The sequence below is a fragment of the Cyprinus carpio genome, chromosome B10 (assembly GCF_018340385.1).
Source record: "Cyprinus carpio isolate SPL01 chromosome B10, ASM1834038v1, whole genome shotgun sequence".
NCBI lineage: Eukaryota > Metazoa > Chordata > Actinopteri > Cypriniformes > Cyprinidae > Cyprinus > Cyprinus carpio.
The window spans coordinates 12,362,516-12,376,772 of record NC_056606.1 but is presented as its reverse complement, the minus strand read 5'-3'; the positions used below and the strand labels follow the sequence as shown (position 1 = coordinate 12,376,772).

General features: G+C 39.1%; 1 protein-coding gene across 6 annotated transcripts in view; it reads left to right on the top strand.

The window, feature by feature from the left end:
* The window catches only part of LOC109098066 (rho guanine nucleotide exchange factor TIAM1-like), a 61,335-nt gene that overhangs the window by 34,575 nt on the left and 12,503 nt on the right, over positions 1 to 14,257 (top strand). For 2 of the 6 annotated variants that reach the window (XM_042732527.1, XM_042732526.1), the window contains exons 4-15: positions 655 to 1,135; positions 1,712 to 1,884; positions 2,420 to 2,644; positions 3,347 to 3,532; positions 5,273 to 5,419; positions 5,577 to 5,651; positions 7,308 to 7,478; positions 9,166 to 9,270; positions 9,996 to 10,077; positions 10,163 to 10,249; positions 12,801 to 13,013; positions 13,308 to 13,435. In XM_042732527.1, the coding sequence (XP_042588461.1) occupies positions 655 to 1,135; positions 1,712 to 1,884; positions 2,420 to 2,644; positions 3,347 to 3,532; positions 5,273 to 5,419; positions 5,577 to 5,651; positions 7,308 to 7,478; positions 9,166 to 9,270; positions 9,996 to 10,077; positions 10,163 to 10,249; positions 12,801 to 13,013; positions 13,308 to 13,435 (2,073 nt within the window). The other 4 variants (XM_042732528.1, XM_042732529.1, XM_042732531.1 and 1 more) reach the window with 4 other exon arrangements.

Genomic DNA, 14,257 nt, shown 5'->3' with positions numbered 1-14,257 from the left:
TTAAAGCAGTTGACCCAAGAAATGGATAAAGAGCAATAACCTTATGGGATTCTCTAAGGAAACTCTTTTAATTTCAAATCTCCTCTACTTTTAGCTCTAATAAAATGTGAAAGATAAAACCCTCTAGGGTCTTTAAAATCAAATTCAGCTTTTAACTTTCGTGATTTGTGCATTCTTGATGTGATCTGAACTGTCTGCAGTTACCAAAGAGCTTCCGACTTTGAATGGTTTCACGGGACAATTCAAATGTTCCCTGAGTCATGTTCATGCCTTTGACAGCTACCTTGAACACCTGCTCAGTGTTTTTGAAACATGATATTTTGCATGAACTACCTGCGAGGAACTTCAGTGTTTCTGTGTTGGCAAAGGGAAGCTGGCATTTCTTGTCTTCCTCTTTCTGTTCCTCTTTTATGCACAGGTAAACAAGTTGAGAACAAGTACATATTAGTCTCTTTCTTTGTATCTGTCAAAAGCGGAAAGAAAAAGAGCCATTTAGCAGCTCAATGGAAATTAGTTTCCATTACAATTTTTATGAAATGTCACACTATTGTTTAGGGTGAAATTCTGAGAGGGAATTCTTGTTTGGAGGATGTAGCTGTAACTGTAGAGGGAGTGATATCTTTTATCTCCAGTAACCTATTCTGTTTGCATGAAGATATCACGGCCAGTGAGGGCAGCGAGTATGGAGACAGCGGTATTGATGGCGGCGCAACTGAAGTCGAACAATTCTCACGCCGTTGCAAGGCTATGTCTGCGTCCTTCTCCGTCTACTCTACTGCTAGCGGAAGCATCTTCGCAGGAAGCGACAGCGGCAGTAGCAGCGGAGGTGGAGGAGACCGTGAACGTCAACCGGGTGGAGATCAAGGCATATACGAGAACTTCCGTCAGGAGCTGGACATGAACTCCCGACAGACGTGGGATTGCCTCGAAGAGGCAGTTTCGGCTGCTAGCGATGAGAGGAGCAGTGGAACGCTAAGCTCCATTTACCCCTCAGACATGCTAATTAGCACGGTGCAGGGCACTGTGCGGAAGGCCGGCCTGCTGGCTGTGAAGAACTTCCTGGGCCACAAAAAGAATAAGAGGGTGGAGCCAGCAACAAAAAGGAAATGGAAACAGTACTGGGTATCACTCAAAGGTGAGACTGAAGCTATGTTTGGAATAGCATATTGCTACTCTTACTATTTCAGCTCTATCCATAAAGTCTTGCCTGTTACTCAGAAAAAAGGTGGAAATAATGAGTTCATTGTGCATTGTTTACCTGGATGGCCTCTTACATTTGATCAATTGGGCAGTAAACAGCAATGCAAACTTCACTGGGTATTCCGTCCCACAATGCAATGCATTTTACATTTTGCAACTCCTTGACCCCGCACTAGTTACAAAATATCATGCACCTGCTATTTCACATCAGGGTAATCACACCAAACCCTAATAAATTCATTTTCAAATCCTGAGCTTTTAATTCAGACAGTTTGATGTTTGTAATCTTGCCATGACTATTCAATCACAATCTTATTTCATACTCTGGGCCATTTCTTGCAACAATTGTTAATGTAAAAAGAACACAAAATAGCATCTGAGACATTACAGGTTATCAAAAATTTGTCATTAAACTTTCATATTTTTATTGGTGTAGATTAATCAAATCCTGAAACTTGTTTTACATTTACAGTTCCATATTTTCTGATCTTTCTTTTCACTTTATCCTCAGGATGCACTATGTTTTTTTACGAAACGGATGGACGTTCGGGGATCGACCACAACAGCATCCACAAACATGCAGTCTGGGTGGAGAACAGCATTGTTCAGGCTGTCCCAGAACATCCCAAGAAAGACTTTGTGTTTTGTCTGAGCAATGCACTGGGAGATGCCTTCCTCTTCCAGGTAGGACAGTCTGAATCTCAAAAGATTAATATTAAAGTGATTCCAGTTACTCCTATGAACTTTAATTCTTCAGGGCAGCATTGGAAGCTATTGGTAATGTTTTTGTCCATATATTTATGACAACCTAAAAACAGTTGATATAGAAATGTCCCACACCAATGCTCCTGGTCCACTGTATCATTCAAAACTGCTGAAGAGTGTTTCTGAATTTCTGTGTGTCTCAGTGACATTTTATTCTGTGACAGCTGACAACATCGTACTTACCAGGTGACATTCTTAAAGGTTAACGCGTCAGGCCCGAGAGTCAAATCTACGTGATTGTCATTTGGTTAATAGTATATTATTTTTTTTCAGTGCTGAAAGAATCTCTGTGCTGCTATGTCGATTAAATTATATATATATATATATATATATATATAATATATGGAGTGCCAATTTTTAGATATTGTGCCTTCAGGTTTTGCTCATTGTGGACAAACTGCCATTGGGCATTCTATAGTGATAAGAAGTAATGTTCTGTTTCACTTCTTTTTAGACATCAGGTCAAACAGAGCTGGAAAACTGGATAACCGCCATCCATTCAGCCTGCGCCGCAGCCGTCGCCCGTCAGCACCACCGCGAGGACACCGTACGATTGCTGCGCTCTGAGATCAAGAAGCTTGAACAAAAGATCGACATGGATGAGAAAATGAAGAAGATGGGCGAAATGCAGCTCTCTACCGTCACTGATGGGAAGAAGAGGAAGACTATCCTAGAGCAGGTATGAACATGCTGCATATCCATTTCTGATTTTCTGATGATTTTAAATTGTGCTCATTACTGGAGAGTCAGTGGCGTCTAGAATTATGTTTAGATATTGGCGAGACTTGTTTGCCGCTTGGTTGGACAAACAAATATTTCCATGCCATTGGTTAAACCAATTAATAAAAAATAAATAAATAAAGCAAGCTTCGCCTTAGGACTTTTAACTTGTTAAACTTCACCTATAAACACACCCTGATGAAATTGTCATTCAATAATTGTTAAATTTGTTTACTAGGACACGTCTCACAGATTTGGTGTTTTTGACATGTCTGATGCTACTGTATATTTTTGCTGTGTCTGTTTAATCTCTTAACTGACATGTGATTTGATTGATATTACATAAAAGTTGAGTGTAAGTATGTGTCTGTTCACTTATTGTGTATGTGATGTACTCATCTGTTTGTGCGGAGGTGGGCTTACTCCTCCATAGTCTCTGAATAGACTCAGGTCATGCTGGCTTGGAGGAGGCCTGCTGACTAATGATTTATCCCAGCATCCTCCTCCAGTAAACAAGACTGTATTAAAACACTGCCCACACTCTAATAGTCAGCAACTTAGGGGCCCTCATCAGTGTGCGAACACAGAAAACGATAAGTGCAGAGCATGTTAAAATACTGACAAAGCAGAAGATTTTAAATCTTTCTTTCTTTTTGTTCAGATATTTCTCTGGGAGCAGAATTTGGAGCAGTTTCATATGGACTTGTTCCGGTATCGCTGTTACCTATCCAGCCTGCAAGGCGGCGAGCTTCCAAATCCAAAACGCCTACTCGCCGTTGCTTCCCGCCCCACCAAACTGTCCATGGGTCGTCTTGGCATTTTTTCAGTATCATCCTTCCATGCCCTGGTATGAAATACACACATACAGACAAACCTCCACGCTCTCAAAACACTCAATAGCATTGCATTATTCCCTATTTCTCTCTGTTTCACACAGTTACTCCTTTCATTCACACTCTCAAGCATGTTAAGTTAATATCCACTTCATTTTAACCAACTCCACGAGAACCGGGTGAGCTCTGAGCTGCCTGCCAGCCTGTTCTTGGCCTGAGTCCTAACAGAAACTACATAACAAAACATGCTGTCACCATCGTGTTTTTGTCATTCCTGTGGTTCAGCAGAGAATGTACAGAATGGCGTAATATGCAGCCAGAGGACTGCAACTGTCACCTCAGAAGAGTCACAGTGAGGCGTGGAAATAAAACTCCCATTTAATTGCGTAACTCATTGAGTTCCAAAAACCAAACCAAGATTGACGGAAAATCAATGACGTTTTAAGTAATGAAAAAGGGAGTGTTTCGTCAATGGCACTCAAGCAGTAGATCAATAACTGTCTTTGTGAAACTTCCTTTTAGCTATTTTGCCACTTAATTTGGGTTTTTCAAAGCATTGCCACTAACCACTAGCTTAAACCTTAAATGTCTTTATAAATGTTCTTTTCTCATTTATTTATGTCTTCTTAAATATAATACAAGCCACAGAGTTTTGTCTTGAATTGCTGATGTCCCCTAAACTGCTAAGGTTTTATGTCTATGCAAACTCCTACATGTGGTCTGATTACTGAGGATATCCTTTATGAATTCTGTGGCACTAACGTTTATTATCCCAGAAATGTGACTGTGGTTTCATATTGGGGTGTGTGAACAGAACATCTTCACACCATGGCAGTTGATGTGTACTGCTTCTGAAATGAGTCATGGTGTCTGAATTTTTCCCATCACTGATCTTTATTTGGAACCTAAAGGCAAAGGGATGTTTTTTCCCCCCTCTCTTTCCTGATCTTTTCTCACAGTGTCACTGAGGCCATTTGTAATCAATGAAGGCTAAAACCTCTAGGCAGAATAAAGGTCTGTTCACAACAAGAACAATAACTATAATTGTATTAGCGTCTACACCACTGCGAGCTGCAGTTATGAAAAAAAATTGATGAAAAAAAAAACATTCTGAGAGTGATTCCTACAATGTTGTTCTTCCGTGTTGTTATCATTATAGTTGTGGATATATTCTCATAGAATTAGAACAATTATTAAAACTTTATAGTAGTGCTGTCAAACGATTAATCGCATCCAAAATAAAAGTTTTTGTTTACATAGTATATGTGTAAAGTGTATATTTATTATGTATATATAAATACACACCCTTGCATGCATATATTTAAGAAAAATGTTACGTTTATATATTAAATACACTGAATATAAATATATATATGTAAATACATGTGTGAATGGCCCTTAGGAGTTATTTATTTAAATAAATCTATGTTTTGTGTGTCACTTAAATGTTTAATATTAATGTTTATTGTACAATCATGGGATTGGTGAAATATTTAAAGGGACTGTTCATCCAAAAATCACAATTATTGTCATTTGCTCACTCTCATGTTGCTCCAAAGCCAGCCAAATCCAAAAGGAGATGTTTTGAACAATGTTCATGCTGCACTTTTCCCATTTTCATTTTTGGGTGAGCTATTCCTTTAAAGAGTTCCTCCATAGTGACAAATGCTAAATGGTTTAAAATTATCATCACATGTGCTTGAAACTCTCTTAGATGTTTATTGACTTTCCGTATGCGTGTTTGTGTTGGACAGGTGGCAGCGAGGACGGATGGGGGAATTCAGAGACGTACCCAGGCCCTGTCTCGTTCCTCCAGTAAACGAAAGAGCCGGTTCTCCTCTCTATGGGGTCTGGACACTACCTCAAAAAAGAAAACCAAAGGCAGACCCAGCATCAACCAGGTTCACATCTGCTAGACATTACACACATGTGTTCAATAGAACAAATCAGTGTTTATTTTTCATACAATTTGCAATAGTTATTTTTTATGTGCTATAAGTGCATTAAAATACCTTAATTTATGGTGGGTTCCAACTGAAGGTTTTGTCTTAACCTCAGGTGTTCGTAGACGGTGAAGAGTCGGTTAAGAGGAATCTCGAGCACATGTTTGAGGACACTGGAAAGGAGATGCTGGTGAGGAGGACACTAACACTACCCAGCATTCTTTGCATAATTTAATGCTTTCAGAGGCAGATCGCATAAGAAATTAGATGTAAGGGCTGTATGGAGCTCCCAAAGGGAGCTGGAAAGAGCTAGAGAGAGTTAAGACACCCAAGCTGGGCTGTAGGGCCTCTGGGAGAAGCGGCGGGAGGCCCGGGCTCCTCTCCCATTAACAGCCAGGAGAGGAGGCAGATGGCGGGTGTTTTGGGAGGGGAGCGTATGCGCGTGTGAGTGACAGAATGTTGGAGTGTTTAATGTATTGTCTGCATGTGTTTGCCAGTATGTGAGTGTGTTTAAGTCCCTCTGACCCATTTCCCGCTCTCCTCCACCATGTGTGGGCTTGCTGTCTCTCCATGATGGGAGACCACCATCGCAGCTACTCTGCGGGCAGATTGTTGAGGGGAAGGGGAGGGTACTAGGCTGTCACCCGATAGTGTGGGATAAGCTATCTGAGCCAGGCAGCATGCCGTCACTGACAGCAGGCCAGACCCGCCGACAGACCCAAGAGCCCTCGAAAGACCCACAATGAACATCCCAGCCGGTACACGTCAGCTCATCGATCACCCGCCAGACGTCTAACAGCACCGTTGTCAGACAGAGGCGCTGAGTATTGTGTGGGGCTTGCACATTGCTGTGCTTGGATGCCAAGTTAATTAGTCTCAGATTAGATATCATCACACTGTCTGCTGCATCGATCCAGACAGCTCTGCTTAAGTGTGATAAGGCCGATTTGTGCAAATATAACCGGAAAACTGACACCTTTGTAAATCTGCATTCAGTGTTTTGTGTGAAATCTTCTTGTGGTATTAACTTTTCTTACACATTTTAAGTTTAGGCAACCCTAAACCTTAACCCTATTTACTTTCTTGATGTACATTCCTGGTTTGATTGTGCATGCTTCTTTAGTAGAGATAATTGAAAGCTATTTGGCTACTTGTTAATGTTAACCAGTCAATCTAAGCAATTTCTGATGGATGAAATCAAGTTCCTTTCTATATTTTTAAGATTGCACAATATATCAGCAGTCATGTCATTATCTCATATCAGAGTAAAATAGGCCATAAAATTGTGAAAAAATAGTATAAAAAATGTAAATAACATTCCAGATGGTTGAAATCAAGTTTAGTCCTACAGCCTGTTAAGTAAAATACAATTGTAAAATATAAATATAAATATAAAATATTATTCTAGCTGATTGAATTCAACGTCCATCCAACATTTTTTAAGGTTACATGATATATCAGCAGTCATTTTAGTGTCAGTTTAATAGGTAAAACAGGCCATAAAGCAGTAAAATATAAATATTAAAATGTAAAATATAAGTTCAAATAAATGAAATCATCTATCCTACATTTTTATGTGTGTGCGATATATCAGCAGTCATATCGGTCGGATGCGTAAAAAAGGCCATTAAATATTATATATAGTAATATTATATAAGATACATACTGATATCTAATACTGGTTTTATATTTATTTAAAACTAAAGATTTGCATATCAGTACATCAAAAAAAATAATCCTCAGAAATACATCATATTATGTACAGTAAGTTAAATGCATTGCGATGCATGTTATGCTGACATTAAGCACCTTCCTAAGTAGTTTGTTTCTTTACTTCGTTTAACAGAAGGACCAAGAGGGCTTGGTGAAAAGTCTCGACCAACACAAGACGGACAGTGACGTTTGGGTACCTGACTATCTCACGCCGTCCTGGGTCTCTTTACCTAATGATCGTCCTGTGTTGGCTATAATACAGCCAGGGGAGACGACAATGGAGGCCCTGGAGTCACTGTGCAGGGTAAATATCATGTGTACAAAACTATTCTAATCAAATACATTTCATTGTGACTATTTAAATCCAGTCAGACTGAAGTTCAGGTAACTAGAATACATATAAATTCATAATAATCATATTATACATTAATTGTCAATAAAAACACCAATCCCTCCAAAAAGTTTTGTCACAGAAATATATATCAATTCAGAATAAGTAGTTCACACATTATTTGTTTTTGAACCCTGCTATAATAGTAATCTGACACCTACTGACTGGTGGTTGTTTGTCGCCTTGCATGTCATCTTTTGTTCTGAGGTGGTAGCTCACATTAGCCACAGATACGTCACCTGTGCCCTGTGTTTCTTTAGCAAACAAGATCCCAGTTTCACTATGCCATCAGCTTGCAGCCCACTAGCAACAATGAACAGGAAATTTAACACCTTAAACACACTTCGATATCATAAAAGAATAATCTTATGATTTGTATACGGCTAACATCTCATGTAACTCATTTCCTGAAAACACGAAACTGGCCCTCCCGTCCTTTAAGGTTGGAGTTGTTTAGAAAGTGCTAGAACTTACTATTTCCCAAGGCAAACTGCTAAAGTGTCAGTGGATTATTTCTTCTTGTGGTTATCTTCCTGTTATCATTCTGCTATAGTAGCTCTCGGCCTCTTTCCTTGTCCGTTCACAGCTGCTATCACTGCAGGGTGTTCTAGAATGCTCTTATCCACAGTTCTCGTAAATTTGTCCTAAAGCATTTGTGAAGAGAACACAGACATCACGTCCCATTCACACTCTAATGCCACTGGAGCAATCACACTGCAGTTACTCTGTCCAGTGTTTAAATTTATGAGTCATCTGTATGCATCTTTTTAGATAGTCTGTAACAGCATTGAATGAAACATAAAGAATTATAAATAAATTATCCTGTAAAGTGGCCACACTAAATCCCAGAAATGGTTTTCTGTCAAGTCTTGAAATAAAATATGAACCAGTTCAAAATTGCAAACATAAAGTTTAACGTCCTTTGTCATGGGTTTTCTTAGCATTTAAAGATAGTCGTAAGTAACTTCAACAGATTAAATGCTGAATTTCTTTTATTTATGAGGTTTATTGCTGAATGTAAGTAGTTTTTCGATATTTATTTATACATCCTTATTTGTTAATCTTCTTTTTATACAGCTCTCTGGAATACTTTATTCTGGTTGCTCAGCTGCAGCATTCTGTAGTCAAATATATATGTATAATAAATACTAAACCATACTGTATACAATATATGACAATTTCTTACATAAGTGCACTAGCTTTATGTCTTGTATCAACTCACGGTCTATTTCTTCTCACAGAACATAATTTCACTTCAAATCAATATTTTATGATGTTTTTTTTATTACTTATTTAGTAAGTAACCCTCTTGTAAGTTGGATAATGTACAGTCAGCCATTCAAAAATACATACAGAGTATATATTTGTTTGGTGCTAAATATAATATAATATAATTTCTGTATTTTTCTGTTTATACTATATTTTATATATCTTTTAGCAGAGAAAGCATCTATAAACACAATGCATCATTTTGTTAATACTATATTTTATTTGTTAACGTTTATTTTATTTTAAGTATCTAAAATATTTTTAATGTTTAATTTTAGTTAACTATAATAATGCTGAGCAATTTTATACATTTTCCTTTTTTTTTAAATAGGCTTACAAACTGGAACTTTCCAAGCACTATATACGGCTGAAGTTCCTCATTGAGAATCAAGTGCAATTGTATGTCCCCAAGCCTGAGGAGGACCTCTGTGACCTGGTAAGTCCAACAAAAAAGGCCTGTCAGTGGCCACACGTGTCCTGGACAGCTAAGAGCATTTAGCGGTCACAGACGCAGCGTGGGGTGAATTTATTAGACTGTGACGGGCTCTGCAATGCGCCGCAGATAGTATAAAAGTTTCGAGTTCTGACTGCGATGTAGGTTAAAGCCAGTCTAAACTCTCAGACCGTGTTGAGGAGAGGCTGCTGCATATGTTATGAATTATGTAGAAGATGCATGTACTGTATAATGCACTCTGAATAGTTCTTCTATCCCCTTAGCTGTGTGTGTGTGTGTGTGTGTGTGTGTGTGTGTGTGTGTGTGTGTGTGTGTGTATTTGTGGAGTCTGGGGAAAACCACCTCTGCAACCACTGCAACCTCAAAAGCTAATTTACTTTGCTGGTTTTTTTCATGGTCGTTCTTCTAAGATGACAGAGAGTCTTTGTGTTTTCCATGTCTCCTCTCATCTTTTCTCTTTTTCTCTGTAGAGACTTGACTTTCTCTAACTTTTACTCTCCCTGAAATGATCAAAGCCCCAGTTTTGTCTCAAGCTCTCTTGAGAATGAGCTGATTTTTATTTAGCGTATATATCAACGCCATAAATTTCAGCCGACTAAGACATTTTCCATGATGTATGTGAGCTCTTTCTGAAGTCATACTGTAAATGAACTGTACATCCATAGAGTGCAATCAATATGAGGCCCTCTTTCTCTTCCTTTGTTCAGCTCTACAAAGAAATTGAAATTTGTGCCAAGACAACCAAAGTCATCCAGTTTGACAGAGATGAGTCCTGTGCCATAGGCTATGGTAACAATGCTGTTCAGTTTATATCTGATTTATTCCTCTTCTTTTTTTCTTTTTAGTTATTTATGTCTCTTTCTCTCTTCTCCAGGTTTTTCAGTGGTGGTAGTAGAGGAGGATGGAGCCCAACAGCTTCATATCACTGATGTCAAAGCTGGAGGTCTGGCATTTGCCAAAGGTGTGTGACGGAACTCAGCAGATAGCAGTTATTCATTACAGTTCAGTTATATACAGTGTTGGCGAAGATACTTTGAAACTGTAGCTTTTCATAATTTAAAGCCACACAATTTCAAGTCAAGTTACTTTAGAAAAAATCCTATATACACACACGTGCGGTGTGCGCACACCCACAAATATACACATACACAGTAATGCACAACACAGCAACATCTCCACAACACAACAGAAATAAGCTGCAACACAGTGAAAACAAACTCGCAACACAACAGAAAGAAGTCGCAGCAGAATGAAATTAGCACAAAACTATGGAAACAAGCCGCAACACAATGAAATTAGCACAACACAATGGAAAAAAGATGCAATACAACAGAAACAAGCCGCAACACAATGAAATTAGCACAACACATCGGAAACAAGGAGGCTGGCTCCAAAAGGGAGTCAATCCCATAGACTCCCCATGTTAAATTGCCCAACTTTACAGAAGAAAAAAATATGTTTACAGCCTGGTACAAAAAATGATTTTGGTCTATATAGCTAATTTTTCCCTTCATGACAACACAGCGAAATTAGCACAACCTAACACATTATTAGCACAACACAACAGAAACAAGCCATAACACAACAAAATTAACACTACACACAAGAAACAAGCCACACCACAATGGAAACAAGTCACAACATGCAATGACCAAAACATGTCAAATCACAGTTTCACATGGGTCTGTGAAAACGCTGTATACATGGTTGTCAAGTTTTCACAGACTTTTCTGTAGTTTTGTAGATTACACAGAGACGATTACGATAAACAGTTTGCATTTTCAGGCCTCCAAATGCTGTTGTCATGTAAATAAACAGCCAAAACGCATAAAATCTTTTCCATTTTTAGTTGAAAACAACATTGTGTAAATGCCTCACAAAAAAGTTCCTAGATTCCTTTACTGCCTCTATTTGGCAGCTCTTCCAGGTCCAAATCAAAACCTTATGCCTCACCTGTAGTAGTCTATAAAACCGCTGAGAAATTATCATTATAATATACAATATCAAGAACTGTGAATACTTGCTAAAATCTCCACCGGACTGGAGGAAAATCATTTCAAAAAGCCCTCACATGAGCACAGGCTTACCAAGAGGAGCAAATTAAAACCATTCCGCACTGCCAGTGATATCTGTGCCAAGTGAGTGCATTCATTAAGAGCAGCCTTCAGAACGGTTTCAGATACTCTCTGTTTCAGTAAGTCCAGTTATTGAGAGTCAGAGTATTTTAATTAGCGGTGCTCACTAAAATAAGCATTGCTATTATTATTATTATTGCTCATATTAAGGGTTGGGAATTTGTGCTAAACCCCAAAGTATTAAACTTGAATGTGACTGAATGTACAGTACACAATCTGTTTGGACTTTCCTTGCTGCAAAAACCCATTTAAATGAGACTAATATAGGTCTTAGCTGGTTTAAGATGGTCTTCCAGCCTGACCAAACTGACTAGGGCTGCGTTTCCCAAAAGCATCGTAAGCCTAAGTTGATCGTAGCTCTGTTGGTGGCAATGGGTCTACTATGTACTTAGCTTATGATGCTTTTGGGAAGCGCAGCCTAGGCTGGTTTAAGACATTTTTAGCAGGGTTTTGTTTTAGTTTCAATAGTAATTCTACCCAGAAGGCCTTGCAAAAGTGGAAGTGTACAAGAAAAAGCTTGTCTGGAAGAATAGTAAGGCAGATGGATACAAACCCAAGTGGATAGTTCCAGAAGCATTTTTTTGGGGGGCGGAGAAGAATGTGCCCCAACAAAGCATTGGCTCATTAAGACCATGTGCTTTCCAAACTGAATGAAGAGAGTGTGTGTGAAATACACACGGACAAAATTTGCTGGAGGTAATACTCAAATTCAGGACAATTTGGACGCACAGCACTGGGGGCGCTTGTTGATGACATCACCCCAACATTCATCATCACGCTATTGCCAGGGGCAGAGCCGAGCCATCCGATAAAAAAGCTTCATTACAGCTGACATTTTGCTTCATGTAAAACTGGGTCACACTTCAGGCAGTGTGTGCATACATGCATGTGTAAAAGCATTCATAAAAGCTCAGGAACAGAGGAAAACTTCAGTTCCTGCAGGAACACGGGCATCAATAATCAATTAAACTGGCAGTCCGCCTAATGAGCGTTAACTGAGCTATTGGAGTTTAATGAGCAGCTGATGTGTTGGAAATTGATAATTAAGAGAGAGGGAGTCAGGTGGTTGGGGGAGGAGCAGATGAGCTTCTTTCTTTGTTCTCATCCTGTATGTACAACGTGTAAAACAAATATACTTTAAAACTTTGAATAGTAAGGAAATAATCATTTCTTAATGTGGTTGTATAAATAATTAACTTTATGCATTAATAATTAACCTCTGACAGCATAGTGTTGTACTTCGGCAAGAAAACAAGGTTTTTAAATGTTTTAAGAGAAGTTTATGAACTTTTATCTGTTGACTGTGTGTGTTGAGTGATGTAATTACGTTTTGGGGTTACAAACTTGATTTGAGCTTTTGTTTAACATTGTGTTCAGGTCTGCGAGCAGGTGATGAGATTCTGAAACTGAACAGTAAGCCGGCGAGTGTGTTGGAGCTGGCTGACATGCAGGCTGCATTTTCTTTGCCCTCTCTCACCCTGACTGTCAGCACGCTGCCCGCTGCCGATCCGCACCAGCTGTGCCAGATGCCTCCCCGCCGATCGGACGGGGCACAGGACCTCTGCACTGACATCTTCTCCCAAAGTCAGGGTAAACTTCATCACTGCAGTTTTTTTTTTTCTGTATATTTGCGTATTGTATTGTCATTATCTGTTTTATTTGCCATTGCTACTAGAAGAGAGATTGCTCCACCTTTTAAAGCATTTTGTTTTGACATTTGAGATTCAGAAATCATAAAAATCAGTACTAGAGGTAAACTTTAAAAAAGTTCAGGAGTGTCAGGGGACTATGAAATATCAGTACTTCCTGTACCCTGTGACAGCTTGTGTCTTGTACAGTCCTGTAGCTCATCCCGTCCCTGTCTGTCTCCATTGCTCCCTCTAGAGGACATCCTGGATGAAGGTCTTGGCTTGGTGCTGCACAGCCCTGATGTCACAGGCGACAACAGGGTAAACCTAATGGCTGAGAGCCCTGCTGACAGCCTGGAGGATGAAACGGACTCGGCACACAAGGTTAGAGACCACCTGCTAAGAAGATTTATCAAAAATCTCTGCTTGAACAGTTTGTCTGGCTGAATTGTAGTAGAATGAGCTTGGCATCCTAGTTTATTTTGTAGCTGGGCCTTTTTAGAGGTGTTTTGTGGCCTCTGCTTTTGTTTGGGGTGGGTAAATATAGACTCTTTATTGTCTGATATTGTCGTGGGGTCAGAGGCTGACTGAAATCAGATGGCTGGTTAAGAGCTTTGTGTCATGTGATCTAAGTGACCTTTGATTTTTAAGGCTGTGTTCAGAGACGGCAGCAGATGGGAAGACAGGTTGTCTTGCCTTGCAGTTCTTCACACGTACACACACTCATACTATCACACAGAGTGGAAGTGATGACATAGTCAGCTTAATGAAGGTCAAGATCAGCGATGACAGAGATGAAACCTGTCAACACACACTCGTGCATGTACTTAAGGATCCAAATGTTTGAGACCACTAGTGAATGTGCTCCTAACCACCTTATTTTACAACATGGAAGTGAGCTATTTTCTGTGCATGCTCGAGAATTGATTCATTGCTGCTATTGATAAATGATCGCAATCATTTATCAATACATCGCAAATCGCAATACAATCGCAAAGTGCAGTAAAAATATTTGAGCTACACATCAGTGTGTTTGATTACAATGATTTTTTTATTTTTTTATTTATATGATGCCAAATACTAGTTCATCAATATTAAGCAGCATAACTAACTGCTTTTGTACACTTAAAATGCCTTGCACATTCAAGTTACGAATGGCTGTACCCACTTTTACATTAAAAATAACATTTTTGTAATTTAATATTT